General features: G+C 37.7%; 1 protein-coding gene across 1 annotated transcript; it reads left to right on the plus strand.

The window, feature by feature from the left end:
• Positions 1-207: 207 nt before the first annotated feature.
• On the plus strand, positions 208-15,788 carry YES1 (YES proto-oncogene 1, Src family tyrosine kinase). Its single transcript, XM_010574301.1, has 11 exons — positions 208-477; positions 5,497-5,596; positions 6,634-6,732; positions 9,793-9,896; positions 10,068-10,217; positions 10,435-10,590; positions 10,861-11,040; positions 13,390-13,466; positions 13,822-13,975; positions 14,557-14,688; positions 15,484-15,788. The coding sequence occupies exons 1-11, from the start codon at positions 213-215 to the stop codon at positions 15,690-15,692; spliced, it is 1,626 nt and encodes a 541-aa protein (XP_010572603.1). The 5' UTR covers positions 208-212; the 3' UTR covers positions 15,693-15,788.
• The last annotated feature ends 6,634 nt before the right edge of the window (positions 15,789-22,422 follow it).

Genomic DNA, 22,422 nt, shown 5'->3' on the forward strand with positions numbered 1-22,422 from the left:
TCTGGGAATGACGTTAGATTTTATTCCAGAGCAGTTTTTCATCAGAGTTTATAAACTGCACATGGGAGCAATTGCTTGGGGTTGTTTTGGTTTTTTCAACCAGTAATAAATCAACATTTTCAGCAACTTTTGGGGAATCTTCTGTGTTAACTATCAAAAGACGGAACATGGAGATTAACTTACTTTTTCCCCTCATTCTCACAGAAGCGACCATGGGGTGCATTAAAAGCAAAGAAGATAAAGGTCCAGCCATGAAATACAGAACTGATAATACTCCAGAACCTGTTATTTCCCATGTCAGCCATTATGGATCAGACTCCAGCCAAGCAACACAGTCACCGTCAATAAAGGGATCAGCAGTTAATTTTAATAGTCATTCCATGACTCCTTTTGGAGGGCCCTCAGGAATGACACCCTTCGGAGGAGCATCATCTTCATTTTCAGCTGTGCCAAGTCCATATCCTAGTACTTTAACAGGTGAGTGTTACATAAGATGCTGCTGCTGTTAGTAGTAGTAGTAGTAAAGCTTGACAGCCATATAAAAAAAATACTATACCCCTTGTCACACAGAAATAAATTGCAAATTTAAAATAAATTGCCTTTTAGGGATTTCTGATTTCTAATATGTTTATTGCTCAGATAATAATTCAGCCCATATTCACTAGTGACTGGGGCTTGGGTGTTGGGTGTTTTGGCTTTTGGTTTTGTGGGCAGGGGGTAGGATCACAGCACAGAGAAATTCAAGACTTATTAAAGGCAGTGTCCTGGTTGTGGCTGGGATAGAGTTAATTTTCTTTCTAGTAGCTGGTATAGTGTTATGTTTTGGGCTCAGTATGAGAAGAATGTTGATAACGTACTGATGGTTTTGGTTGTTGCTGAGTAGTGTTTAGACTAAGTCAAGGATTTTTCAGCTTCTCATGCCCAGCCAGCAAGAAGGCTGGAGGGGCACAAGAAGTTGGGAGGGGACACAGCCAGGGCAGCTGACCCAAACTGGCCTAAGGGGTATTCCATACCATGTGACACCATGTCCAGTTTATAAACTGGGGGGATCGCTGCTCAGGAACTAACTGGGCATCTGTCGGCGATTGGTGAGCAATTGCATTGTGCATCACTTGTTTTGTGTATTCCAATTCTTTTATTATTATTATTGTCATTTTATTATTGTTGTTATTATCATTATTAGTTTCTTCCTTTCTGTTCTATTAAACTGTTCTTATCTCAACCCACGAGTTTTACCTTTTTCCTTCCGATTCTTTCCTCCATCCCACTGGGTGGGGGGGAGTAAGTGAGCGGCTGCGTGGCGTTTAGTTGCCAGCTGGGGTTAAACCATGACAGGCTAATGGGAATAGTTGATAAAATTGTGGTAGAAGTTCTAAGCTATTGAAGGGATGCACATGGGGTAATGACTTTAAACTTTTGGAGAGAGGTGCAAAATGAAAACTACTTCAAATTCAGGAAATGTATAGTTTAAACTGTTTTTCAGACTTATTTGATTACCTATAAGTTACTTATATTAATGCAACATTGAATCTGTTCATTTATAAAGCTAAACAGGATATGCAGTATATTCTGTGTACTTTACTATGTGAACAATATGTGTGAAACAAAACAGCAAAATTCTGATTGTTGTTGGTCATATTAAAACCAAAGTTGAAAATGTAAAAATAGAATTTACTAGGCGCTGAGATATAGTCTCTGAAGATAGAGCATTTTAAAGCAATACACACATTTTATGTTATAAAACCACCTTTATATGAAAATCTTAAAACTTCATTACATACACATTGATTTTGTGCACATGGCTAATCTCAGTAGTTCACTTAGTTTTTCTGGGTATTTTTGAGAGGAAGCCGTAATTCATTCTTTTTTGAGAAAGAAAGGAAAGAGTAATTTATTCTAGAAGCTTTGCACAGACACTTCACAAAACACGGTGAATAATTCCTTATTAGTCTATTTCTAGTCTTTCCACAAACCTCTAATATTAGCACAAATACAGTGCTTAAATATTTGCTTTGTTACAGTGGCATTTAAAAATCTTTTAAACACAAGAAATTTGAGATCCATGAAAACTCACTGTGGCCTTGACATGAAGCAATTCAGAAAACCAAATATGAATTGCTGGGTAATGATCACCTCATATTCCCTTTTTGGGAATTCATTAAAAACCAAATAATTAAAATGAGCATCTATCCTATCTCAAAATTTTTGAGCCAGCTCTGAATCGCTGTTTTGGATGAACATATGGAGAAATGAAATAAGGGCAGCTTTTCTTTTTATTCATTAGCTCCACTAAAAAATGTTTATTGTGCTTAAACAAATCTTCATCTCTTCCAAGAAACTCTGTGCATTTCTTCTTAGTAGATCTGGTTCTTTGTTCACGTGGGAACCTCCAGCAGTGCATGCAGGCACTCCTGGGCATTACCAGACAACAGGGATGTAGGCCCCCCGCGTGTACCACAAATCCTTTTCTGCAGAGACCGGAAGGGAATTTCTCTTGCCTGTCCCTGTTCCTGCTGGTAGTTAAGCATGTTATATCTTGGACCAGAGTCAACAGGAGAGATTTCTCATGAAAAGATAGGCTAATATCTCATCAGTGTGGATTCAGTTATCACCAGGCAAACTGATTTGGGTGAACACCCCCATCATTTTGCAATCAAGTAAAATGATACTGCATATGTAATAATTTGTCCTCATTTTGTAAAACCAGCCCATCCACAAACACACACACTTTTTTGTTGTTGTTTTGGGGGGTTTTTTGTTGTTGTTGTTTTAAATAAAAATTGCACCAGCAACTGGTACATTCAGTACCAATTTTCAGATCAGTCAAAATTGGATGTTTTTATGAATGTATAAGATGAAAAACTTCTTCTGGCTCTAAGCTTTTTCTGTCTGTGATGAATAGAACACTGGATCACATTCTGTGGCCCTTTGTTTTGCAAGAGAGGAGAATAGATGGGCTTGTCAAACAGGACATAAGTGTCGGTAGTACTTACCCAGTCCATCAGTGATGTCTGACAAGGGGATGATATGGTTGTCATTGTGGCCTGTAGTGAGGCTGGGAAGAGTGGAGCCATCTTTTATTCCTCTAGAGCAGAAAGGAGAAAAAAAAAAATCTGAGTTAGTCACACTGCTCCTGTATTACACATCCTCAGTCATCAGATACTTGGAATTCATAGACTATTACTGAAAATCAAAACAGAAAAATGGACTGCTGTTCTTGCCTTCCATGAAGCATTGTAAGCACTAGTGCTCTGTAATCCTCATGCTGAACAAGAAAGTAAAGTCTTCTCTCCAAAACCAGTCCTTGTTTAGAGGATGGGAATACTGACCTAATGAAAGGATAAACTTTAAGGGAAGTATTATGACCACAAATAGCTAAACAAGATCACCTTGCAGTGATGCACAAAGTAAACAGCTGCAAGAGACTTCAAAAATCATTTGAGCAGTATCTGTTTGTTTAAAACATTTTGTGCTGATGCTGTTCTCCTTAAGTATTTTGTTATCGTTTGCTATGAAATAAATAACCTTTGTGAGTGAGAATAAAAAGAGGTTTTATGGTAGCTGAATTGCTGAAATCAAACTTTCCAAGGATTATATGTTAGCTTTTACAGTTCTTTCTTTAAAAATAATTAAGAGTACATAAATATTGATAATTACTGATAATTCTTTTATTGCATGGTTTACATTTGAATCCATTACTTTGACTAGTGCTACACTGTCTAGAGGAATTAATCTTTCTCTTGTTCCCACATTAGTATCTTTCTAGATGTACAGTTTATTTTGAAGTTCTTAGAGTCTCCCAGTTTCTTTATATGCAGTTAAAAACTTGTGATATTGTGACTTGAGAGTATTGATTTTCTTCATCTGCTGAAGAACTCTCTGGGGATGGTTTATTTCTGTAACATTTGGTTTCTGTTTGTGCGAATACGGTATATATCCCCACAATTTTCTTGCTCCATGTAGCGGGTTTTGTCATCAAAATAATGCAGTAACATAGTTATGCAGGCAAAAACTGGTAGAACTGTGTTGATTTTTAACTTAGATTAGGAACTGTTAACTTCTAGGGAATATTCTAATTCATTTTCAGTTCATAAATCACACTTCAGAAAAAAAACATCAATTACTTTAACCTCCTGTGGGGATTTTTTGTTCTGTTTTTCCTAGAGGAACTGTAAATTCATTTCCATCTGAGGCCTGCTGAGAGACTGTAATCACAGGAAGCCTAAATCAAATGAAAATATTTAAGTGATTAGGAGCTGTTACATCAGAAAGTATACATTGCAAAAGAATTTTAGATGTAGACAATACCCGTTTCATTATATATTCTTCCTTTCTCATCACTGTTGTGTTGAGTATAAGATCTAAAATTAGACGCAACATGTTTCTGCTGGTGGTCTTCCATGTATATCCTGGTACATATGTTATGTTATGATGATGTTAGAGATGTAATAGTATACATTTAAAAATAAGTTATTGCTTGGACTATCATTAGGCTTCCTGAATGTCCATTAGACTGTGAAATGGCATTTCTAGAGCTTAAAAAGTCCTTCTGAATTGCCCATCTGCAGTTTTCTATTTTAACTTTCTCCTAGTTATGGTGCATAGTTTTTTATTTTTGCTCGTAGCTTGCACATTTCATATAGCCTGTTCTCCTTTCCCTCTTTCTCTTTTAGCCCAGTTTTATACATTAGCTCTTTTAAGTATAGAAGAAGTTTTCCTACTGTAAGTATAGGAGCCTCCCTACCATCCATCTGTCACACGAGTATCCTGTTTGTGGGACATGTTCAACAACATGCCCTATACCAGAAGTGGGATGGGGAGGCAAATTCCTTAGGGCTGGTGGAGTGCAGCTGCTCATCCTGTGATGTATCTCAGTCCTTGTTCTCTAGAATAATGCCCTGATGGATCATCCTCAGCAAGGGTCTGCTTCACTGGTGGGGAGACTTGATGGAATTAAGAAAATCACTAGTCCTAAAGCAGAGAAATGTCTTTGTCCCCAACAGAATACTTTTATTTCTGGTCCAGTTCCTTGAGTAGATCTTGATGTATAACCTCAGAAAGTTGGGAACACATCAGTTATTTATAGCTAAGTTCAACAGGAAACTACTTCTGATTGTTTACTGTTGTGGTGTTGTAGGATCTTCTAGAATTGCATCTCTTAACAAGAAGCTAGCTTAATAAAGAAGCTAGATTTTTTTTTTTTTACTGCTGATACGTTGTGCAGGTTTCTGTATATAAGTGCTCTAATGTACTTCCAGTGATGTATCTAGCTATCTTTTGTGGTGTGGAAGCATATTTTTAGGGTGTCTGTTTATAGGCTTTCCGCTGTCTTAAGAAATGAGCTGATTGTTGATCCAGCTTCCAAAATGAGAAGCAACCCAGAGTGTTTAGTTGCTTCCAAATCAAAACTGATGAGTTGTTTCACAGACAAGTCCTTAAATCAAGTGTTGCAATGTTACTGCTATATCATATGGGGTTTTTTTTCTTTCTCCTAAGGTGGTGTTACTGTATTTGTGGCCTTATATGATTATGAAGCTAGAACTACAGATGACCTTTCATTTAAGAAAGGTGAACGGTTCCAGATAATAAATAACACGTAAGTGTTCTCATTCACAGACTTCACTTGGTTGTTGTTGGGAATAAATAGATCCTCAACTCTTCTTGAAATCTGTGTATCCTATTTCAGTGAAGAGTAGACTTTTATTTTTTTTCTTTTTCTTGAATGCATGCAATGTTCAACAAGCATGGGGTTAAAATATTGATACTAGTAAGACAATAACCTTCAGGCTGAGCTCATGGTTTGGGTGCAGATGTAGAACTGTAGTGACTGGGACAGCTCTAAGCCTCTCGTGCTCAGTTGGTTGGGTGGCATCCTTCCACTCCCTGCTCCAGCAAGGCAGCAGAGGTGAAGACACATACTGTCCCATCCAAGGCTCTGCACATTGCAGATTCTCTCTGACAGGTTTCCATATCTCACGGGGAGGTGGGTGCAGCCGGCAGCACTGCACTGACAAATGCTGGAGGTGAGTGCACTGCCTGTAGGCAGGGACATCTCACCTTGGAAGTGTGCCTAGCTGGCCTCCACAGTAAATCCGTGCTCAGATAGTTTATTAGTAGTTTGATGTTCTAGTTCAATTGCAGCAGCATTAACAGTATTACAGCCTGATTTCTGGAAGTCTAGTGAAAAGGAAGTAATTTGTTCACCCTGCAGATTTCTTTACGTGCAGATTTTGGCTGTGGTAATAGTTCTAATTCATACATGTAGCAGCTTTCATTCGTCCGGTTCTCTAATTTTATTAGCTGACTTCCTGCTTCCTTTATTGCTCACTGTCAGCACACAGGCAGAATGATCTGGGAGAGGCAGATGAAGACTAGAGAACTGGGAAGTTTATTTACACATCTCTGCCATAAAATGTTTTGTTGTAGGTTTGTGTTCTGCAAAACCCAAACCTTTACTATTCAAACTTCCACTAAGAGGCATTCGTGTTGCAGCACAAACTATTTTAGATGCTTTCATAATTAAAATAACACATTACCTAAATTTAACCTGTCTTTCATATGTGAGGATGTTATAGGTGCTAGGGAATGATGTATTATTTATATGTGGAAGAGATAACTGATGTTTCATTGCAGGGAAGGAGACTGGTGGGAAGCAAGATCCATTGCTACCGGAAAAACAGGCTACATCCCAAGCAATTATGTAGCTCCTGCAGACTCTATTCAAGCAGAAGAGTAAGACATTGTATCCTGTCAATCTGTTCTTATTATGCATTCTACACTTTGTGCCCTGTAGTGACACTATTCCTTTAATTCAGTGTATGTAACATTTAAGGGTAAAGTAGGATAATACTGCAAATTGAAGGATAGCAATGCTACTTGGATGATGTTGAAGGTACAATTAGTAGTAAGTGTGAGGTGGGCAGTCATGCAAATGTCTTATGCCTGCTTGCTATATGTAGGGCTAAAGGAGAAAGGCTGGGAGAATGCAATAATGAATATAAGAATTGTGGGACATGCATTGTGTTTCATATAAAGCAAAAGTGGATGGTTTTTAGTTAAAGAGTTCACACACCATCAATTCTAGGTTTTTATCCTTATTTTTGCTTGCCAAACCCTAATTCAAGATCAGTTATTTCCTTGGTAGCACCTAATCTTACATTCTAAAAAATCATTTGTGTGGACAGTTATTACTAATCTATTAATCTATAACAACTTTTTGGTGACAAAATTGTTAGGCACACTAAGAGCTACTATGAATTGGGAAAATTGTGTTGCTTTGGGTACCAGCGCTTCCTACATTTATTTACAAAGATCACAGAGTGCTTACAAAATCACATAAAGTAACAGTGGGAACTGTGAGTTGGGGTACAGTTTCAGGTTATATTTATTCCAAGGGATTAGTTGTATTTGTTGTACTAGAAATATAAAGCTCCGCAGCTCTTGCTTCAATATACAGGTATGGTACTGCCAATAAGCAATTCCCTGATATGTGATCTGCACACTTCTGTGTTTGCTACTGCTCTTCTGGGCAAAGTGCCCAATTTCCAAGATGTTTCCTGAATCTCAAGCTGAGACTTTAGCATGTTGCTGCTGCTTTCACCTGGCTCTTTGCTATTAAAAAATGATTGCATCAAAGATGCACTGTTATTTTATGCCCTTGAGTTTCAGCTGCTTTTAAAATCATTGACTTCAGATTTTTTTGGGGAAAAAAGTTGGGCGTTTTTTGTTTGTTTTTTTTAAACTATGCAATAAAAGCATATTGTCATTACAGCTGCAGTGGTGGTAAAATGGAAACAGTAGCCCTTTGCAAACTAAGAATGCAGTGTTTCTGCAAAGAAAGTATTGCTCCTAAAGACTGGCAAAACAGGGTGGTGGGATTTGTCATAGGTTTATGTGATGACTGGAGGTGAGAGTGAGGTGTGATGAGTGAAGAAGCTTTTTTAAACTATTTTAAAGAACTAGTGCTAATTTTTTAAAATATCATCACAGCATTCAGAATAGAGTTAATTTGCTTTAGAGTTCATTTGGTAGCCCTGGGCTTTGATAGTGTTTATAGGTTTTGTGTTGTGATTGCAGTTGGAGTTACAAGTGCAAAAGCAATACGCAGCCCTAGGTTGCTAGGATTTTCTTTAAGTGGTCTTTTCTAAGCTGACTGCATTTATATCACAAACTGCTTGTGATGGGATCCCTGTTATCCATGTGCCTTTTGAATGATACTATAATATAAATGTTTAATGCTCATAAAAAGAACAAGTAAACCCTACTGTTATTTTGTAGGTAATGAAATAAAATAGCACTTTACAATATAGTTTGTAAATTGTTGTAGTAGTCTGCGGAAGAGGCATTTTCATGTGAAGTAATTAACTAGGGTTCAAGTTTGCTTCAATAAGATTATTGGTTATATCCAGATTGTCTCAGGTGTATGTACTCTTATATCCGATTCTAACTTTCCACATCTACTTAAACAGTCAAACTGCAAATACAATAAAAAGCAAGAATAAGTTTCAAATTCCCAAGTGATTGCACAGGCCATTCTGTTCACAGGCCAACAAAATGATCCCTCCTTGCCTACATTTTTTCCCCCGCAAAGTGTTTCACCCACAAAACCATTGTTTTGCAGCAGTTTCCAACACTACTTTTCTTCTCCCAACACTCATGAAGCCAGATCTGCTTGATGCTATGATGGTGCCAAATGAAAACGTTTGAGATTTACACTTTGCATCATTTTGTGACTTCTGAGGCACACAATCAAAATAAAATGTAGTTAGAAATTAGTGTTATTCCAAAGTCTGGGGTTTCACTGGGAGATGGACCTTAAAATTATCACTGGCTCAGGACAGAGCTGTATGTAGGCTGTTCATCAGGATAAGCACACTGTGGGAGCATAGAAGAAGAAATTCCTTTTGTGAAAGAACTTAAGGCAAGAAAAAATGCAGGTGGTGTTTTAAAACATTTGCTTACTTTTCAGTAAAAGAATGATGCAACAAAGATGGAGTGTTACTCAGAGAAGTAAATGATACCTACCACAGGGTTGTTTCTAAATGATCAGTAGAAAAAAGTGCTCCCTCTACTGAGATAGAGAAGGACGGGAGGCAATAGAAGTTGAACCAGGAGACGTTCCACCTGGATGTAAGAAGAACCTTGTTATCCTGAGGACAGCCAGGCAGGGGCAGAGGTTGCCCAGGTTGGCTGTGCAGGGTCCATCCTTCAAGGATTTCAAGACTGGAGTGAGCAACACTATGAGCAACCAGGTCTGATCTCACAGCTGGCCCTGCTTGCAGCAGGAGGCTGGACCAGAGACCTCCCAAGGGCCCCTTCCAAGCTGAATAAACCTGTGATCCAATGATATTTATGCACACCCACTTTGCATTAAATATTGTTTTCTAACATACAGCCAAAACTTCTTACAGAAGTTAGTTTCAACTGCTGCAGTGTTTTGAGTGTGCTACCAAAGTATGTCATCTGATTCAGCTTGACCTGTGAACTCCTTAACCAGAAGTTACTTTCAATGTTAAGTACCATTGATGTCCATTGTTAAACCATCAGAAAAACACAGTATTTGCAGGTAGAGGCCTCTTTACATGTATTTTGCAAACAATAGAAATGAGAGTCATATAGAAATAGGTCATCTAAATATTTTGATTATATGGATGTCATTACTTTTGTTGCTCTGTAACTGCTTTGGGATATTAGTAGTCCAGTCAATGCTTGAGATTTCTAAATCCTGTATTTGTATGATTACCAAAGCATAGGAAGCTTTTACTTACACATATTTCCTTTAACATTTTCTAGGTGGTATTTTGGTAAAATGGGCAGGAAGGATGCAGAAAGGCTACTTTTAAATCCTGGGAACCAGCGTGGTATTTTCTTAGTAAGAGAGAGCGAAACCACTAAAGGTATGTATATCTCTTCTCTCTCCCCACCCCACCAAGGTGGACATAATAAGCATTTTTACATTTATCACATTTTATATATGCATGTGCACATGTGTATAGTGACAGTGGGGGAGATACATTAAATACGTTTTTAAATTTTTGGTGAAGAACAAAGTATGACTTGTTTCCTAGGTGCTTACTCCCTTTCCATACGTGACTGGGATGAGGTCAGAGGTGATAATGTGAAACACTACAAAATCAGAAAACTTGACAATGGTGGATACTATATCACAACTAGAGCACAATTTGAATCTCTGCAGAAGTTGGTGAAACACTACAGAGGTAAGCCCCAGTTCTAGTGTCCCAATGCTACCTTGTGACTATCATGAGGAAAAAAACCTGCGTATGTAGCTTATTTTTAAAATTCACAATTATTAAATTTCTTCTTTATTTTGACAAACAGTAAATGGACTAGTTCTTTTTATCAACATTAAGATCTTACTTTTGTTATAGCCTTAACCCCTGCTTAATGACAAAGCTTATTTTTTCCATTTTCCAGAACATGCTGATGGGCTGTGTCATAAGCTAACAACCGTGTGTCCCACTGTGAAACCACAAACACAGGGACTAGCAAAAGATGCCTGGGAAATTCCTAGAGAATCCTTGAGGCTGGAAGTTAAGTTGGGCCAAGGATGTTTTGGTGAAGTATGGATGGGTAAGAGCTTAATGTGACACCTTTCAGTTTTTCATGTGAATGTTTTAATAGTATTTTCAGTAAATCAGTATTGGGATCTAAAAAGATAATCTGATAAAGAATTGAACAGAAAAAGTACCAATTACAATCAGTCACATAAAGGTAAAAATAATATTCAATATAGCTGTAATTTATAATTATACTGTTAGCTAACAAAATGGAAGCAAAAAGTTTCAACAGAAAATCTCTTCAGTATTATAGAGGAGAATAAAATCTAACTTCTTTCTCTAGGAACATGGAATGGAACCACAAAAGTAGCGATCAAGACACTAAAACCTGGTACAATGATGCCAGAAGCTTTCCTGCAGGAGGCTCAGATCATGAAGAAATTACGACATGACAAACTTGTTCCGCTCTATGCCGTCGTTTCTGAGGAACCAATCTACATTGTCACTGAATTCATGACAAAAGGTGTGTGACAGAACAGTTTGAAGATACTACATTTAAAAGATTATTTAAGATCCCAGCAACAAACTAAATGTTTAATTAATGTTAGGTTTAAGCTGACTGGAGTGGAAGTGGTAATTTTGATAAAATTAAAATGAGCAACGCTTGACCTACTTGAAGCAGTTCTGATTTAGATCGTGGGTGGAGGCATGATTTTTTTGCACATCTTTGTCACCCTTGCTAATCTTCCAAGTACAAGATTGGGGTTTTTTCCCCCTCATTTTTTTAGTGTGTGTTGCCTGTTTCATTTAAATTGGATGGTATAGCTGGGAATATTGTTATGAGAATACACCTGCCTGTAGACAGATCGTGCTCACAGCAACAGAATCAGTTGGGTTTGGGTTTGTTGGGGTTTTGGGGTTTTTTTTAGTTTTTCTTTTCCAGAAGTGTAATAGTAAATTTTAAAAAGCTTGAGGGTTTTTTTCTAGACTCCCTCCCTTACCTCCTTGTTTTTGGTCTTTCATCCTTCTTCCCTTGCTCTATATCGTTTCCCCCTCCCCCTGCTGCTGAAACAGACATTTAGAGATTTAGGCTGAACGTAGAAACAAACATCATAAGCATATTAGTGTTAAGAAGCAGCAGATTTTCAAGTCAATTATTCCAGTTTTATAAAATGCAGACTTCTGTTCACCTCACAGAGAAATTTTGCTATCCTGATAAGAAATAGAAACAGTGTTAAAGTCCAAGAGAGTGGCTGTTTGTGTTCAGTACTCTGCCACAAATATGTGGGTGGGGGTTTTTTTCCTGCTTGGATGGGGTTTTTAGGCATTGTAAAAGTTTAAAAAGGTAGAAAGGAGTAGAAAATATAAAAAGTTCCTTCTGTGGTGTTGTTCCTAAATAACACTAGACAGTCTCTCTGTCAGATCTTAAAGCTGCCATGTAAAATCAGTTTTCATTGTTCAGAAATCAGGTTTTGGCCAGACAGTCAGGAAAAAAAAAAAAAAAGCTCTATAGTATTCTGCCTAAGAAAAAGTAAAGATTAAAACCGGAACTGGGATGTTACCTTGGAAAAGCAGAAGTAAAGAATTGGAAAAGTAGTTGCATGTTTATCGAAGTTATGGATTCAAAATGCCATTGGAAGCCTCCGTTTTCATTTCAAAAACTTCTCACATTTTACCAAAAACATAAAACCTCTTTGGTTCATACTTGAAAGTTAGTAGAACTTTTTTTTTTCCTTTTCTTTTTCTTTCTCCTTTTACAAGGGAAAGAGGTGGGTATGAACTGCACAGTACCCAAAATTTTTTTCCAATGTGGACAGGTTACTAGAGGTCAACATGAAATCTTTGCTCTTCTTCAGTCCTTTGAGCTCATGAACCAAGATGGAGAAAGTCTGTGCAAACACACCCAGCAAACATCAGCAGCAGTGTGGGTCTGGCCTGCCACACTTTCACTTTCAATGCAAAAATACAGCAAGTGACTAAAACCACATCAGAGGTATCTAATTCACAGCTACAGCCATGAATCCACTGCAAGATCTGCAGTTCAGTGTGTTTTTCCCCCACCATCGTCACACTTGCAATTTTGTCATTGTAATTTTGACTGTGATGAGACTGATTAGTTATCAGTCTTCACAAGTTTCTTAATAAAGAGATCATGTTCCTATACCCTTATGGCTTAATAACACCTGTAAGGAAAGTTCTTATGTCAGAGACAAAGTTTTACCATGCATGTAAAGGTTAATGTCTTAACAGGAGCACAGGTCCTTGGAACTGATTTCAAATACTACTTATGTTGTAATGTTCTGGAAATGATTGCATTATGTAAATGGGAGAAGATAATATATAGTAAAGAATGGAAGAATGCAAGTTTGGTTTTCCCCTGTAAGGAAGACAATGCAACAAAATAAAAGCAACGATTTCAGAATCATTTCTTTAGTATATAATTGAGCTGGCAGAAAAATTTAAGTAATGGATAGGAAGTTTTTTGTTCTCTAATTATAAATCTCACTGTGGAAAAAAGTCCAACTAGGAAGTGTGTTGATACCAGGAATATTGGGAAAAATCCTTATGTATTGCCATATAATCATCAAGCAGCAGTCTGTTTTATTAGTGTTTAGTTAGCTGAATTATTGAAATGGATTCCAAAATACTTGAATAAAACTTGCACTAACTAGTTATCAGGGCAGAGTCAACTACAGGTATAGTCATCGAGTCATGTATTCTGTTAAATGACAGGTTTTTCAAACATAGATTTTGAGAGATGAATGTCTAAGTTGTAATGTCTAGGGAAAAAAAATTCATTCATGTTTTCAGGTGAAATTAATGTTTTGGGTTTTTTCCTTCTTTTTTTCCCCAAATGTGTCATCTTTTACAGGCAGCTTGCTAGACTTCCTTAAAGAAGGAGAAGGGAAATACTTAAAACTCCCACAGCTTGTGGACATGGCTGCTCAGGTACATTGTATAAACCGAGAAAACTGTATTTATTGCTTAGGAAACAGATTTAAAAGTATATGAGATATCAACTAAACTAAACTAGACCTTGAGCGCTCTGGCTATTTTATGCTGTTCTGTCTTACATCTTCTGTTGTAGGTTTGTAATTTCTCAAAAAGAAACAGTATAGTTCCCAATTAGCAGATACAGTATAGCCAGGCACACTCTCATCAGTGCTGTCACAAGCTCTTGCTATGCTATACTTCCTATACTTACACAATGAGAATGGAGTTAAGATAAAGGGGTACAGCTTAATGCTTGGGAGAAGCTTATATAGTCATGAAAAATAATCTTTAATAAAACTTTATTTTTAAGATTGCTGATGGCATGGCTTACATTGAAAGAATGAACTACATCCACAGGGATCTCCGGGCAGCTAACATTCTTGTAGGAGACAATCTTGTGTGTAAAATAGCAGACTTTGGTTTAGCAAGGTTAATAGAGGACAATGAGTACACTGCAAGACAAGGTAAGACCGATTTATTTACTGAATAAATAAGACCAGTTACTTTCAAATTACTTAGAACTATTATATTTAGCAGAGTGTGTCTGTGTATTCTGTCTGCATGAATAAAGATTATGCATATAAATGTGCTTTCATAGCTATGTTTAACTGGTCCCCTCGCCTAAGTGCAATTTTAGTAAACTTTTTAATGTCCAAAATTGTCTGGCAGTTTGCTTATGTTTTCAAAAATGTTTTTAGTTATTTTTGGGGGGTAAAACTTGCTACAGTTTGAAGAGAGCTGCAATTCCAGAGAGGTTGCTCATCAGATGCTGAAGATCATCCCACTTTTTGAAATATATTTAATTAAGAATCCCAGATGTCTTAGCTGCTTCCAAAAATTGTAGCTGGTAGTCGCTCGCCTAGTTTGAAACTGCTTTCAAATTTCAAGTTTGAAATACTAAAAGACTAAACCACCTCGCATTTTGTCAACAAAGCAAAATGTAAAAATTTTTTGAGTACAGTATTCTTTCTAAAATATTTTGAAGTGTAAGCAAATGATGCATAAGGAAGGAAAAATTGAGTATCTGTCTTCCCAATGTTTGTAGGAGCTAAATTTCCAATTAAATGGACTGCTCCAGAAGCAGCATTATATGGTCGGTTTACAATCAAGTCAGATGTGTGGTCATTTGGAATTTTACTGACAGAGCTGGTAACAAAGGGGAGAGTGCCATATCCAGGTAAGAGGAAAATATAATAGATTTTTCTTTTCTTTGTTGTATTCTGTGCTTCTGAAGCTACCTTCTGTACTTTTTGCCTTCATTCAGAGCCCACAGTTGACAAGCAGAGACAAAAATTTAGTCATGCTTCACTGGTTCTTTTGTTCACAAAGCTACTTTGTTTTATTTACAGATTATTATATATTTTTTAAGTGTTTTAAGATAATAGCATTTGTAAATGTGACTGATAGTTCATTTCAGATTAGGTGGTATCCTTATGTTTTCCTATCTGTCTGTTCCTGAAATTTCTACTTTTGACATTTTCCCAGGCTACAGTGAGCATCGGTAGCATGAACCTGCTAGACCAGTTTTTGAAACTAAGCATATGTAACATATTTTGGCAAATATTTTGCCGTGACTGGAATTTGTAAGGCGGTTCTGTTAGGCATAAAATGCCTTTTTGTTGGCCTGATTTCAAATTAAGTGGTCCTTGAATGGAACCTAAGGCAGGCAGAAGGTATTTGTGCTTGAGTCTCCTTTTTGAAAGAACAGGCCCAAGGCAGTGGGAAAGGATATGAATGAGAAAGCGTACAAATGGAAGAAGGACCAGATATTGAGGAATTACCAGTGTAATGAAATAATTTTCAGAAAATGTATTTAATGCAAAATGTAAAAAATTAATTCATTATAAAGTGCGTTCGTTAAAGGTTCTGTTATGGTAGATTCACGTGCATTGCAGCTGGAGAGACACTTGAAAAACTATGGGAAACTGTTCTTTGTATAATGTCATTCAGAGCTAAAATGCTTTCCTTTTAGGGATGGTGAATCGGGAAGTTCTGGAACAAGTGGAACGTGGATATAGGATGCCTTGCCCACAAGGCTGCCCAGAGTCTCTCCATGAGTTAATGAAACTCTGTTGGAAGAAGGACCCTGATGAGAGACCAACATTTGAATATATACAGTCTTTCTTGGAGGACTACTTTACTGCTACAGAACCACAATACCAGCCTGGAGACAATTTATAAGCCAATAGTCTATATAACATGCACAAATCTGCCAAATGTAAAAGACTTGCAAAGAATTCCTGATGTCTATAAGGAATCAAAGGAAAGAAAATCTTCGTTAGTTTGCATGCTCTTAATGGCAAACTGGAATTTCGTAATGCAGTTGCACAAAACCACTTTTAAAGTGTTATAATCTAACTTACCAATGATGTTGGGTTTTTTTTCCTCTTTCCCAACTTATTTTCAGGGTCCAAAGGAAGCTTACCGAAAATACAGGGTAGAAAAATGAGTGTTGGTGTGAACAACAGCAGAAAAACCAATGTTTCAAATCCTTTATTTTCCCAATCTTTGATAATCATTCTACTAAAGAGGGAATTGTCTGGAATTAGTGATCTTGGGTTAAGACATTTTTAAAGCAGAAGAACTTTGTGGGACCAAGCAATTCTATTCCAGTTCTGTAAAACTCCCTGTGTTAAAAATTACATGTGTGCGTGCCCCACCGCTCAAAAGAAAAAAAAAAAAAAAAAGAAGGTACAACTGTATTTGATATATAGTCTTGATCTTTAAGCTTCCTCTTGCATGGACTTAATTAGGGTAGGCAGGTTAAAAGAGAAATTGGAACAGTGAATGACAAACTTGATCTAAATGGTAGACCTCAATAGTGAAATTAGAGAGCATAATGCACTGTGTTAATACTTTTATTAATATAACTGGAAAGTAGCATGAGAGACTTTTCTTTTTCTCTTTCTGCATAGCTAATTAAGAATAATGAAGGTAACTAGGAAATGAGGTAATATTTTATAAAATTGTGTTGATAAAGTATGATGATATTTGAACTTGAAGCTATGTAATACAATCAAGGGGGGAAGCCTTTAATCTTTTAAGCTCCAATCCAACAGCGAACTTTTGTATGGAAAGACTACCTGAACAAAGCTCACCAGGAAAGCAAGACTGAAGCTGGTAAATGGCCACTTTTTAGTCCTTTTTCAGAGTCGGGTTTGGTACTGTTGTATGTGGCTTATATGTGTTAACAAGGGTGGGTGCCGCAAATGCTAGCTGTCACTAGTTCAGGGATTTGATTGCACTTTTGCTTTTCTTGACTATTAAGACACACTTTCATGCAGTTGCTCTTCCCACTTCTGACCTTCCTACGGAATTATTTAATGAAAAATAAACAAAAGAAAATGTGAAAGTTTAAAAACTAAAGGGATAAAATATATTTAATATTGTCCAAATAGTGACATTGAAATTTGCTGGCATGCAGCCCAGCTGACACTACATCTAGATTTATTCTCTTTGGCTACTGACATATCAAGCAATAACATCATGTCTTTTACTCAACAATTTGCATGAGGTTCTTGAATTTCTGATCAACTTATGTACTTTAATTTTGAAACACTAAACTCTTACTTAGCTACCAGGTTGGAATTCATATTATCATTGTAAAGCTATCCAACAAATGAATTTCAGAAAAACTGGTAACATAGTTCTGGTACTAAACTTAACATTCTTTGTGGGTTTACACTACATTGAATACCACTTCCAAACAGATCTTTGTAAGAACAGTGCCATCATTTTTCATTTTCCTTCATCATTGCTCATATGTGGTTATCAGATTTTAAAAGGGCTTTATGTAAGAAAAACAAAAATAAAAACACACACACACAAAAATAATAAAAAAACCCAAATACAATGGAATTTTAATTTTTCTAAATATTTTAAAATTAATAACACAATCATATGAGTTTATGTATTAATACAGTTACAACAAAAAATGCCAAAAATGACACTGGCATTGTTTGGATTTTTAATTACTGAATGGAACAGTTCATTGTAATAACACTTGTATAGTAAAGGAATAAAACACTAACTTAATGAACATGTTCATTGTAAATGGTTGTGTATTATAAGACTTCTCCAAAAGAGTTTGTATGTTTATGAAAATGTATTTGTTTCACCTGAAGACCTTGATGTGGTTCTTACCCTAACAGAGTTTAAAATTCACATTCACACTTTTTGTATAAATAGTAATAAGTTTAATTATGTAACTAAGTATTTTTATAAAGTATGGCATTGTTGAACTGTTTTGCAGAATTGGTTCAAAATAAATTTCTCCTTGATTGCATCTTCTTATTTGAGCAGGGGGAAGGCAGTAGGGGGCAAAAGCACAGTAGCCTTCATATTGAGGGGGAAAGGAGGGGAATTTTTATCCTCTATTTTAATGTATTTTCATACAAGATGCTGAGTTCGTGATGCATTATTGCTGTGAAAAGGGAGACATTTTCTAGAGCAGTTCAGAAGTCCTTGGTAGGAATGGGCTAGAATAATTCTGTCTGGACTTAAAACTAACTCCCATGACAGACAGACAGACAGACTTGGGATTCTTGTGAGAGCAAGTCCAACGTAGACTCTCAGCTGGCAGTCAATGCCACACTGTAGGGCAAACATTTCCTCTCTCTTGCTTTGTCTGGTATTAGCAGCCACTGTTGGCTTCTGTGCAATTTTTCAGGGAATTTTATACATTTGTTATTGTGATAGCTGATGTTTTCTCAACTTCATTGAATGTTACCTGTCTCAATGACCAGTACAACTCAAACCACAAATCCTGACATGTATATACAGTGCCACTGTAGATTAAGGAGCTAGTACTGTTTGAGTTTCAATAGTAATTAATACAGCACTAAAACCATTCTTCTTACAGAACCTGTAAACTGCAAAGTTTACTGTATTTTTAGTATTTCCTGTAATGTAACTAATGTTTTACTATTTTTAATGACAACAATCATGTAATTTCTGGTAATCTGTACTCTCCCTGTTGTCCACCAGAACATTGTGATACCCATTCTGCATGCTACACCTGCAGATTTTTTCTGTCATGCGTTGTTTCAAGCTGTAGTATTTTAAGAATATTTTCATACTATTTTTGAGTAAACTTCCAAACATAAAAATGTGTATGATCCTACTATTTAGATAAAATACATCCCTATTTTAGCATAAAGTATTATGAAAAGAACCTTATGCGTTCTTATTCTTGCAACCACTGAATTGTCATTTCATTAGGTGTGAGTAGCTCTTACCACTGAAAAGTAGCCTTGGAAAGTCTCCTAGAGTTTGCTGATGGGTAGAATCAAGCTGGAATGCTATCTTACCCATAGTCATCTACAATACTGTTTATTCTAAAACACATTATCCACAGCTGGAATGAGTATAAATGAACATAAAGAACTAAACTTAATGAGCCCCCATTTTTGTTATTTATTTTGATCTGTTCAATCCAATAAACTTCTCAGTTTTTAAGTTTTCTGTGGAGATGCTGTAGATGTCTCTATTTGTGCCAACTTTCCCCCAACACACAAGACTTTGCTTAGAGCTATGCAGTCATGTTGGGTTTAAACCACAGGAGCACTCACTTAAGCTAAGCAGTACATTGCAAACAGAGACTCAAATTCTCACACCTTGCTAAGGAATTTAGGACTGAATTTGAATAACTGATTTGGGCACCATAAGCAGGTCTGGGCAGATAACTGCTAAAGTCCAGAATTGTGATTCATCCAACAGCTATTATCTTGTGCAGTAGGTACTTGGACTCTTATTTGTGCAAATGCCTAGCAGTGCAGGTGCCTTCATAGCAGTACATCATGCTCCTCCTTCAGCCCGATCCTGATGCAGCAACAAGACTGCCGCTGACCTTCCAGGCCCTGCAGGAGGCTGGCAGTCAGTGCAGGGCTGGAAACCCCCATGATGCGCATCTCTGGCAGACGCCTTTTCAGGACAGGGTGGGAACAGACAGTAGATGGAAAAGGGATGGTTGTATCTATTTTTGATACAACAGCCTGGAGTGTAAAAGCTGGGCTCTGATCAAGAATCCTGGATAACTGGTGGATCTTATACAGGCGGTTGGCAGCTGTGGGAGACTGTTAGGAGGTTGTTGAGAGTGGGGAGCAGAACTCACTGCAGGACTTCACCCGCAGCCACAGGCTTAAGTGTTTGCTCAAGGACCAGGTCTTTTTTTTTTTCCTCTGCGCTTTTCCCTTCTGACACATAGAGGGAGAGTGCTAGCTGGAGAAACATAACAGCTTCCCTGCTTCTCCCTTAGCATAGGGGAGGGAAAGGGGAAGAGTGAGGCAGAAGGATGGAGGTGAGCAGCTGAGGTACTACACTTAACTGGTCAGAGGGAAGCAGGTTGAGGTGTGTGGCATAGCAGGTGTCACCTGTTTTCCTCTCTCTGATATTTTGAAAAGGAGGTAGAAATGCAGAGGAACTGAGGGGCATCTGTTCCCTTGTGCACAATGGAAATGGAGCAAAGCTAATGTCAAGTGCTGCTTCTGTTCTCTCTGGTGGTTCTGGTCAGCTCACCCCGACTGGTTCCCAGCAGAGCCCAGCATATTAGCTGGGGAGTCCCAAGCATCATTCTGTTGTCATTTGTAAGAGTGAAATGTGATCAGCTCTTAGGAAAAAAAAAAAAAAAAAGATACAGAGAGCATAACCAGAGAGATACTGGTCCCTGCATACCAAATTGACAGGGATGCTTGCCTCTGGAGCTCAGCCCCGGAGTGATGGCATTTCAGATGCTGGCCAGTAGCTTAGCATTTCTTTCCTAGTAGATGTATGTGGATGTAGGATTTTGTGTTAGGTTTCCCTCCTCCATGTGGGTACAGCATGCCTAGGAACTTAATAGAATTTAGGCATTACCCATGGGACCCATGTTCTTTACTGGTCCTACTCTTTGAGCTTATTTTCCTTGTTAGTTCTGCATGCAAACGTGCTTCTTGTAGGTAGCACATTGGTTATTTTTTTTTAACATTCTCTTTTAATTTAAAGGCATACTTTTTGTCAAATTGTAATAACCACTGTTGTTGGGAGATCAAAGTAGTCATAGCACTGTGTACTTTTACAGAACATTGTCCTTCTCCCCTTAGTATTTCATTTACTTTAAGTGAGTAGAAACACGTGTTGGCCCTTGTGTTGCTTTTATTTGTTCTTCTTAGAGGAGAGAGGACAGTTACCTAGTTAAAACTCAGCAGGGTCTGAGGAACAAACTGGAATTTAAAAGGGAAACCTGAATACAAGCGCTCTTGATGAATCAGTCATGTACCAACATTGAAGCTGACTGCTGTGAAAACATTCCTTTTTTTATCAAAAAGCTACTCCTAGTAGGAGCACTTCACCCCTCTCCTTTGTTCCTTGCTGCTAGGTTATTGAGACTCTAGCTGAAGCTACTGATAGGTACATACTGGGAAATGGATAGATCTGTGCATCTTACATTTGGCCCTGAAAATCAATGCCATGCATGCCAACAACTCACTTTTTTCCTGGACCTCGACAGGTGCCAGCTGCTGCATTCACCATTCATTCAATACCCCCACATCTATTCACATTTGGGGCTGCCTTCCAGGGGCTCCGTGGCTGATGATCCTTCTCTCAGCTTCAGTGTTTGGAACTGCCAGGGTTGTATTTGCTGGGAAAGGAAGCATTTCTGCTCTTTCAAAGACAAAAAAGGATACATCTAAGTTCAGCATGACTCCTGTGATAAAAGTGCCACAAATGAGGAGAAAATCTAATCATTTGACTGCTTCATCATGAAAACAGTGAGGGTGACACTCTGCTCCTCCAGTAACTGTGGAATACGCCACCCACAGAGATAGTCAAGGTGTGTTGTCAAATAGTGAATGACTGTGCTAGATTGCAGTCCCTGTTCAGTCCTGGCAAGGTGGCCAAGTCTGTGGTTCTGTCCTTCTGAAGAGTTCCCAAGAAAAGGCAAGAGTGTTGGCTCACATTCTAAGAGTGGAAGCTGGCGACTAGATGACTTCCATCCCTTACATCCCTCTACCCACCTTCCTCTCCTCTCAGTTCTAGCCTAGGTGCTTGCTCTTCACTGCAACTGCCTGGCTTTTATTTCTCCATCATGTGGCTGTGCAGTAATAGCATGAACACATATGAGAATTCACAGAATGAAAGATTAGAAACCTTTAGCAGCCTTATGTACCATCTTTTTTTTTTTTCTTTTTTAAATGGAAGGTGCCTGGCAAATTGAGCAGCCTTATTAGAGCAAGGTCAGATCCGTATCACTTTCATTGGAGTTTTGATTTTGTTCTGTATTACCCTCTTCACTTCTGGAATGGCTCTGTCTTTCAAACTGGCTTATGACTAGCATAAATGTATATTCTTTCCTTTGTGCTAGAAGACTGCAGGTACAATAGAAATAGTTTCCATATTGACATTTTAATTTAGTGTTTATTTGTTAAGGTGACTGCATCAAAATCTGTGCATTTAATCTTCTTGCCACCTTTGTCAAAGGACTACCAATTGCAAGGGGAGATTTCTTTCCATATGAAACTGAAGTTCAATCAATAGCTCCAGTGGGTTTAAGGTTATATTAAGTAGATTACTAATAGGCTAAATAAAACCTCTGGCTCCACTGTCATTAGAATGGCCCCAGACTTTTCAGACTGCTACTAAGTGTTTTGAAGAGCAAGTGTGTGTATACTTCACAATAGATATGCCCCCTCAGTTCAATTGATCATTAAGAAGGAATGATCCTCTCTGCAGCTTGGGGATGATAAATGGCATTCAGGAAGGTAGTGGGATACACATCCACTTTGCCAGGCCAGCTTGCCTTGTGCAAATGCACTTGATTTATCGACAAGATATCACAACCCTCATTGTTCTTTGTCCCAAGAGAGACACTGTTATGCCAGGCAATAGGCAGAAATCTACTGATACGCAGCATCTCTCTTTGGGGTTTCCAAGG

The sequence above is a fragment of the Haliaeetus leucocephalus genome, unplaced genomic scaffold (assembly GCF_000737465.1).
Source record: "Haliaeetus leucocephalus isolate CR32 unplaced genomic scaffold, Haliaeetus_leucocephalus-4.0 Scaffold428, whole genome shotgun sequence".
Classification (NCBI taxonomy): Eukaryota; Metazoa; Chordata; class Aves; order Accipitriformes; family Accipitridae; genus Haliaeetus; species Haliaeetus leucocephalus.